Genomic DNA, 8,605 nt, shown 5'->3' on the forward strand with positions numbered 1-8,605 from the left:
AGAGAGAGTCGGTGCACGATCACAGAGTAAGCTAAGCATCGTCGGACGCGCACAGTTACTTGGCAGTTGAAAACTACGGCTCCTCCTAGTCACTGTCATCGCTTGTGTTCTTGCTGTTGCTGCTGACTTGTGCTTCGTGCAGTTTCGGCTCGGCTTCTTTATTACTCTCTCAAAGGTTCGATCATTACTTTGCTCTTAATTACGTTTACCTAACTTTGCTTCGCCTTCCGCATTTCCTCGCATTTCGTTTGCTTTTTTAATCCTCGTTACTTGACACCCCATCGTGACCCGTCTTTCAACCTGTAATAAGGACATAATTCAAAGTGACAAATATATAAGCTTGATTAACGATCGAAAGGGCGAGATGGTCGATCTATAGATTTTGGCAATCGACGACAAATAACATCTCGTTCTACTTTGCGCTCCGTCTACCACTGTAGTCCACCTTGATACGCTTGTTCGTTTAAAAAATTTGTAGCCATGCTACCGGCGACCAACCACTGGCATGCATAGTTCGCCCACACCTTTGTACATTAACTTTGACCTATTGTCCTTGTCTCGCGATACTTTTTCTTTTCTTCCTCGCCTACATCGGCATTCCAACTGTCTCGCTTGCGTCTACGTGTCGAGCGGTGATCGCAAGCTCCGGTGCAGCTGCTGCAAGCTCGATCATTTACGACGTTATCCTCGCATTAATTGTTAAACACGGATCGACGTATCAATCTATACTTTTACATTAAGACTTTTTACTTTTACTAAAAATTAATACCTTCTGCATTTTTCATTTCGTAATGACGTTGATTCGTTCAACTAATCAATCATCGCTTCTAAATATTTGATGATAAAAAACATCGATCCTCGACTCTGATCAATTTTTCTCGATAAACCAACTACAAACTAACTCTGCGGGAAAATAAGTTGAAACAAGCGATCAAAAAAAGCTGAAAAGTTCGAAAGCTCGACGATAGCAAATTCAAAATTAATGGACTAATTCGAATTTGTGTTTGCGCGCGCGCTAACGAGAACATTTGTTTGGTTTTGGGTGTTCTTTTAATAGCTTATATGTTGCAGCTTGTATTGTTACAAGCTCCCGGTGCGCAATTTCGGCTGCCGAGTACTTTGGATTAGGCCAAAAAGAAAACCTTGTAAATACATTAATATGTCATCCTAAACGTATTCTATAACATAATTGGCCAACATTCGACACTGTGCGTTAGCCAATCACTCGGCACTATTTTAATACGGCTCATGATTTATCCTCTACATATACACACACACGCGCGCGCGCGCGCCTGCATGCATCGCATTGTTGTAAAGGTCATTTTCTTGCTGCGATCGATTTCACACAGCTCGACGACGATGATTTAGTTTTTTGTTTTTTTTCTCTCTCTTTTGCTTGCAGAGGCACAAGCGCATTTCCTGTTCTACTGCCTCGAGTTGAATCAACAAGTGGCTACGAGATAAAAATATGGCTTACTCCTGGGACAACCGCTGCAACTTTGTCGTCAAATATCTTTATGGTAATTAGGCCCGTACCATATCAGGTTTGCGTGCATATGTGTGTGTGTGTGTATTCAACTCGAAACGCGATTACTCCGCATCGGTTTTCCCTCGAGTCACCGCCGATTCGGTGACCAGCTAGAGAGATAACGAGCAAGAGGACTTTTGACGTGGAAAAATTCGTGGAATATTACCGGGGGGGCTATTTTTGGGCGCGAAATAATTGCCCGTGCTCGGTGTGTCAGCCGTTGCCGGCATGGTCAATTATGCGAGCCTTTGCGAAGTAATGAGTTAAACAAAGCAGCTATTTTAAAGCGAACGTACGAGTATAGAGATGGCTGAGTGGGTCCTTTTGGTCGAGCGCTGCAAAAAAGATCCGTAGCAAAGTGACGCACGGACTGCAGCAGTGGACAGGGAGATCGCGGCCCGGTTCGCGCGCAATAACGACAAAAGAAAGAGAAACGATCGAAGAGTAATGCAATAAATCGTGCAAAATGTTCTTGGCAAGAGGCATTAACGCGTGGGGTTGATCGCGAAGCGTGCGCGGCTGCCTCGAGCAGAGTAATTCAATACCGAATCAAATTAAAGGTCGCTCGCAGTGTTGGACTCTGCGCCTCGGTGTGGGTGACAATAGCGATACATTAATCTAGTGCCGAGAAGAGCGCGATGATTTAAAATTAGTCCCGTGTCTCTTTCTTCCTCCCCCGAGACTCGGTTCGATATCGGAGAGATTAAGCGCGTTTGGCAGCTCGCGGCGAAACCCATCTACGTCTATACAAAATAGGTAACTCGGTCGAACGACCAGATGAGCACGAGAGAGACGCGCAAACAATGCAAACGATCCGTAGGTGTGTAGCTGCAGGCGTATCGAGTCCCTGACAAGGTTGCGATCAAAGTATTATTAATTGGCTCGGCCGGCGGCCGTTCGGAACGTACCTCTATAAACGAGCGGCTTTTAGCGGGTTAAGGGCAATGCCATCGTTCGATCGCTCGTGCGCTGAGCTCGCAGGACACCCAACGCCACCGGCCGCGCTTCTTATCGACTTGGCTGCTCGTGCGTTGCTCCGCTAAAGCCACCCATGTCGGAATTCAAGAGCTTCGTACCAAACGGATCCTATCGTTGTTGTTTTTTTTGCATTTCATCGACCGATGGCTGCCTAACGCTGAACGATATTTAAAAAGATATTTAAAAAAATTTTGCACGTCGTTGACCCTCTGCCAAGTAATCATTTGCCAAGACAATGTATCGCTCTGCTCTTTTGATTCCGCATCCGTCAAATATATCGGATCGTTGCCGAGCTTTTGGGTGACCGTGAATCTTTGCGCCACTCTTGCTAACTTGTCCATGCAATTTCTCCGATCGCTGCCTTCTTCCTGCACGCAGATACCGACAGCAATGGAGTGCTGGAGAAAAACGACTTCGAGTGCATGGCCCTGAAGATGACGGTCCTCGAAGGCAAAGGCATATTCAACGCCAGCCGCCATCAGGAAAATTTGCACGTCATGCTGTCGCTCTGGGACGAGATATCTCAAATCGCAGATTTCAACAAAGTGAGTAGCTTTGACGCTCCGACACGATGACCGGTGACAGCTTGCACGAAGCCAAAGACGAACCTTTTGACCTTTTCAGGACGGCATGGTCACCACCGAGGAGTTCAAAGATGCCGTCAAGAAGTGCTGCGTCGGCAAGTCTTACGCCGAATTTCCCCAAGCCATGAAGATGTTTATCGACAATCACTTCAAAATCGTCGACATGAACGGTGCGTAAACGACCATCTACTTTTTCCATCTTTTGCCAATGTATAATTATATCGAGAGACGAATAAATGAGTCATAACTATAATCAACGATCGTTTCCAAACAGGAGACGGCGTTATTGGAGTCGAGGAGTACCGATACAACACCGTCACCCGAATTCCAGTACCCAAAATCGAAATCATCGACGAGGCTTACCAGAAGCTTCTCAATGTACGTGCAAAAAAGAATAAGACACAACGAGTGATCGCTTTGATATGACATTTTCTGTACAGGACGACGACAAGCGAAAAGGCGGATTGACCCTGTCCCGCTACCAGGAGCTCTACGCGGCGTATCTCGGCGACTCGGGCGACAACGTTCCAGCCGTCCATCTGTTCGGCCCACTGCCCGACAACTGCTGAACTGTGTTGTGGCTAGCTTAGCTTCAGAGAAAACCATTGCAAGGACTCATTCTGCTTGTAAAATACATGTTAAATTTTATTACCAAGGCACACGGACAAAACAACGAATGATTTATATTATGCCATTGACAAACGAAAAAAATACACGCACACACATACACACACACACTACACACGTGCACCCGTTGTTTTGACCTACAAACGATGACACGAGGTACATTATAATAATAATAATAATAATATATAGATACTATATATAAATATAAATATATATATTTAAGTATATATATTTATTAAATGAATAATTAAACATTTATTTAAGTATTCTTTTATTTATTTTAGCACATGATAACGATGATCCGAAAAATTAACTTACGACGAAATACGTTTAAAAACAATTTATCAAATGAATAGTAATGTAAAACGACCTTTGGTATGTAGCTTTTATTTCATAAAAATTATGCAATTTGTCGTGATATTTGTCATGTTGTTTTTCTTTCTCGTCGATTTGGAGATACACACCACGTAATCAATACGATCGATATTAAATAAAATAAATATCTTTAGTGTAAATATAATTTTGATCGAGGGAGACCATTGTTTTAAAAGGAATTAGTCGACTTTTTTGATTCACGTTAATACGGTTAAATCGTCAGAATAAAATTGGAAAATATTAGTACAAAATTTGGGAAAATTCTTTTATACTTTAACTATAACGCATGTGAGATTGACATACATCTTGGATGCATGTGCAATAAATTGATCGCTTACCAGATAACTTTTCAAAGCACACATTTTGGTAAGCCGTTTTTAAAAAATCGATTTTGATCTGACAAACATTTTTATTTTCTGCACTAAAAGCTGTTGAACAATTTTCTTTTTTATCCGCGAACACTTCAATATACACTCCTGTACTTTTCGTAATTAATGTATAAAATGAGGAATGGCTTGGAGGTAACTAGAATGAAATATCATAAAATATACACACACTTACACACACAACAGATATCAATTGGTTTCGATCGAATCGAAAACAAAGTATATAAAGATTTACATTTTATATAAAATGTACAGTACTTCGTGCGATAAATTACGCGACGTTTGTACCAAATTATAATCTGTAGAAAAATATATTTAATTCTGTTAAAAATAAATTCCGACTATTTTACTAATTGTGTTGATGTAATTTATCCACATACAAAATCTACTCAACAATTCTTTTATATCAAGATTTAATTTCTTTGCTTTGGTATTTGTAATTGATTAATGGAGGAAGATTTACAATTTTATGTTTATACACATTGGGCAGTAACGCATTCATTACTATATGGGTTATCACAGCTGTCAATCCCCAAATTTTGTGATTACCACCTAAATATGTTGGCAAAGTATAATTATTTCTAAACTGTGTGTATCGACATAATGCAGGATCACAGAATTTTTCCAAAGGGTGAACAAAGGCTTCTTCTACCTCTTGTTGATTAATTTTCAATGATTTTGGATCTACTTCACCTATAAAACCTACAACTGGTGTAACAATAACATGTTTTCTCTCTATTCTATTACCAGAACCCCATACTTCCACAGAGTCTTTTGGTATGTGCAGTTCTTCCCATGTTTCTCTAAGAGCGGTATCCTCTAAACATTTGTCATCCTTATCTTTCATACCACCTGGAAATGAAACTTGCCCTCTGTTTGTACTAACTTTATTGGACCGCAGGGTATATAATAATCCTAATTTTCCATTATGAATACAAAATGGTATCAAAACAGCAGCTTCGTTACAAGTATTGTGGACTTTCGTGGTCATCTTGATCAACTTCAGACGTTTTATAAATTCAGTGCGTACGTTATCATTGAGTATTGCTTCAGGCGATAGGCAGGCACTGAGTTTGTCAGTAGAAAATTTTTTATGAATTTTTTCATCCCATTTCTGTATAAAAAAAAAAATATTCGTAAGTTTTATCGACATAATGATGTAACGATTATTAGACGATAAAAATGGTAAAATATTCCTTGCGTTACGTGATCGTTATTTTGGAAATATATGTGATCGCGCACACACGTCTTTCTCGATAATTCGCAGGGCGAGTAGATTACGTATGCATAACTTACGAGTGCTAACTGCATGTCAACGAGAGAGTGTCTTCTTATCACCTTGCAGCGAATCATTTTTGTATCTCATCAAAGGTGTGTTCAATGCGTGAGTTTGATTTCCGATTGCTACAATACTGAAAATTGCACGAAAAATAACGTCAATGCGTTGACTTGAAGGAACTGCTTGGATACTCGGCAAGATTTTAATTGCAGAAACTTAATTTCACGCATCTGCATTCTGCACTCGCGCATTCACGACCAGCTGTGAGCGATTGTGTCGCCGTCTACAGCCAACGTCGCACAACACAATTATTATTGTCTTGGCTCTGCTAACTGCTTGGCTCTGACAGATCCGTGTATTCTGCATTCTGCGTGCTGTTGCTATCTGCTGTTGTTGACGTTGTTGTGTAAACGCTTTGACATTATATTTCTTTGTTGCGATTAATACACAATTTTACGCGTATTAACGATTTGCCTCGATGAGAATTAGAAACTTTAAATAAATGTAAAGAAAAAGTTGCGCGATTTAACGGGACAAATCAGTGTTGATCCTGCAGCTCTGTCAAAGAGATGTAGCTTTACGAGAAAGGGGGTCAGCCATCGAAAGAGGCGACCAAAACAAAAGGTTGGAGAGTTTAATAAACGAGGATTTTGGAACTCTCTGAATGTTTGACTCGTGCTAATCTTGATTCTTACATGTAAAACTGATCGAATGATTTTTCGGAAACTTCATTGAGAATTCACTATAATTAAACGTGTTTTTAATATACTTGATGACTCATGGCAAGGGTTAGAGTAGAAAAAACGTGGACGTGCTTGAGACTTTTCATTCTTCGAAATAGCTTTTAATTAATACATTGTTATTTTTGCAAATGATTTGGTTTTTGCATAGTGTTTACTTCAAGTGTTCTAAAGCTACAACTGCTTTTTATTCATGGTGATGATAAATTTTATAATTTTGCTTATAACTGTTTTGAAAAATTATAATTTCAATGTACAATTTTTCAGGCAATGGAAGGCACAAGTAAAAAGACTATACACAGGTGGTCAGTTATCAAAAATTTGTTTAACCAGCAGCTGGGTGTCAACATAAATAAATCATTACTTAGTTATTGTACTACTTTAAATGCATTGCAAAATTTAAGACCATCCACACCTTTAGAAAACTCTCCTACAGTTTTAAATAAGCAGATTTCTGAGATACAATTTAACCTTAAAGGTAATCTCTTGGCCAATGTTTACTGGGGTAATGATGCCGTACAGATTTGGGACTGGTCAAAGCCTAAACTCAAAGCATTTTTTAGTTCTGGACACAATTTCACTGTTAGACAGGTGAATTGGGTGCCTTCGGATACTGAAAATCTGATTGTAACTAGTGGTCAATATGGAGACATACGTCTTATGGATTTAACAGCTAACAAATCTCGTTTGTTAGAAAACTCATACTTTGAAGATGAAGAGTACTTTTGTGGAGGCTTTAAATTTTGTGTCAGTGCTAACTTACCTTACACAATATTAGCTGGTAGTCAAAAAGGTAAAATAGTTAATATTGATATAAGAGAGGAGAAACCGATGGAATTGCTAATAGCTAAACATGACAATTCAACTTATTACGAGGTGTGCAGCATCGACATTAATCCAACAAAGTGTTCAGAATTTTGTATCGGTGGTTTCAAAGACATTCGTATCTATGATTGTCGAAATCTTTCTCAGCCAGTGCAGAAACTCTTTCCGCAGATGAATCCGGACGACACTCGACGAATTCTCACAGTCAAGTACACTCACGACGGTTCGGAAATTTTAGCTGCCTACTCAGAGGATCCGATTTATTTGTTCAACACGCTGCGCTCGTATCCGATCAATACTTACATGACTTCGAGGCCCCAAAAGAGCAAGTACTCGTTCACCATTTATAACGTGCACTTCGTGGGGACTAGATGCGAATTCGTCGTGGCGAGCTCTTCGATGCACAGCACCGAGGCCGGCTGCTCGCACTCCAACAACATTTACATGTGGGACAAAGATAGCGGTGACATGGTTCATGAGATGCGCCTTGAAGAGAGGTCCTGGCGCTTCTCTGCTCATCCACACCTGCCAGTCCTGGCTATGAATATGGATCACAGCGGAATAAGACTATGGCAATAAAAATTTACTTGCTGCCTAGCTATGACTTATTTACAACACTGTTGTCGCGGCTGATAATTATTTGTGATATTAACAAGCATCTTCAACATTGGCCGAGCAATGTACTTGGGCTATGTATATTTGTATCTTTGCCCTTACTTCACATTGTCAGCCTAAAATAATTTTAACATATTAAAACCTTGGAAATTAGATAAAACTGAAATTTTTTTTCTTGTGCAATTGATTTGACTGATATTATTACATTAGGAACTTTATAGATATTATTTAACTCAATGAGGACTTTTATGAGATAATAACTACTATACATATTTTATAGTGCAAGATCAAGATTTATAAATGGAGCTAAAGATTTGTTCATAAAATGTTTGCTTTGAATCTGCTAAATTATTATATTAACATTTTTGTCCACGATATTACATATCGTTATAAAATTTTATAGAAACTAATCATTGTTACATATTACATCAAATAATTTGATCCGATAAAAATTAATACAAAACATGTAAATATGTCTATGCTTGATGTGTAAAATAGAAAACTACTTAAATTTATCGAATTTTTACTAAAAATTAATTCACCCCATATTTTACATCAACTATCATACTCGATTATATTCGTATAAACTAATAATTTCACGATGATTTTCGATTTGTATTTTCGCATATCACTAGAAGACTGTCCTAATGTTCAATGACATAATACAA

General features: G+C 39.0%; 3 protein-coding genes across 3 annotated transcripts; 2 read left to right on the plus strand and 1 right to left on the minus strand.

The window, feature by feature from the left end:
- The first annotated feature begins 18 nt into the window (after window positions 1-18).
- On the plus strand, window positions 19-4,649 carry LOC106653032 (sarcoplasmic calcium-binding protein 1). The gene is made up of 6 exons (XM_014372253.2): window positions 19-175; window positions 1,403-1,520; window positions 2,885-3,051; window positions 3,131-3,260; window positions 3,365-3,468; window positions 3,531-4,649. The coding sequence occupies exons 2-6, from the start codon at window positions 1,469-1,471 to the stop codon at window positions 3,657-3,659; spliced, it is 582 nt and encodes a 193-aa protein (XP_014227739.1). The 5' UTR covers window positions 19-175; window positions 1,403-1,468; the 3' UTR covers window positions 3,660-4,649.
- A 226-nt stretch (window positions 4,650-4,875) lies between these two features.
- Window positions 4,876-6,069, minus strand: LOC106653031 (nucleoside diphosphate-linked moiety X motif 8). Its single transcript, XM_014372251.2, has 2 exons — window positions 5,775-6,069; window positions 4,876-5,592 (listed from the first exon to the last, which is right to left on the minus strand). The coding sequence occupies exons 1-2, from the start codon at window positions 5,829-5,831 to the stop codon at window positions 4,885-4,887; spliced, it is 765 nt and encodes a 254-aa protein (XP_014227737.1). The 5' UTR covers window positions 5,832-6,069; the 3' UTR covers window positions 4,876-4,884.
- A 19-nt stretch (window positions 6,070-6,088) lies between these two features.
- On the plus strand, window positions 6,089-8,457 carry LOC106653080 (DDB1- and CUL4-associated factor 8-like protein 2). The gene is made up of 2 exons (XM_014372327.2): window positions 6,089-6,693; window positions 6,765-8,457. Exons 1-2 carry the CDS (start codon window positions 6,691-6,693, stop codon window positions 7,899-7,901), a joined length of 1,140 nt encoding a protein of 379 aa, XP_014227813.1. The 5' UTR covers window positions 6,089-6,690; the 3' UTR covers window positions 7,902-8,457.
- The last annotated feature ends 148 nt before the right edge of the window (window positions 8,458-8,605 follow it).

This window comes from Trichogramma pretiosum, unplaced genomic scaffold (assembly GCF_000599845.2).
Source record: "Trichogramma pretiosum strain Unisexual culture from Peru unplaced genomic scaffold, Tpre_2.0 scaffold8, whole genome shotgun sequence".
Taxonomy (NCBI): domain Eukaryota; kingdom Metazoa; phylum Arthropoda; class Insecta; order Hymenoptera; family Trichogrammatidae; genus Trichogramma; species Trichogramma pretiosum.

Excerpts from the sequence above, each read along its gene's own strand:
- LOC106653032 (XM_014372253.2), top strand. The coding sequence starts at position 1,469 with ATGGCTTACTCCTGGGACAACCGCTGCAACTTTGTCGTCAAATATCTT. Across the intron at positions 3,261-3,364 it reads CAAAATCGTCGACATGAACG|GAGACGGCGTTATTGGAGTC; the intron begins GTGCGTAAACGA and ends GTTTCCAAACAG. Across the intron at positions 3,469-3,530 it reads CTTACCAGAAGCTTCTCAAT|GACGACGACAAGCGAAAAGG; the intron begins GTACGTGCAAAA and ends TTTTCTGTACAG.
- LOC106653031 (XM_014372251.2), bottom strand. The coding sequence starts at position 5,831 with ATGATTCGCTGCAAGGTGATAAGAAGACACTCTCTCGTTGACATGCAG. Across the intron at positions 5,593-5,774 it reads TTGACATGCAGTTAGCACTC|AAATGGGATGAAAAAATTCA; the intron begins GTAAGTTATGCA and ends TTTTTTATACAG.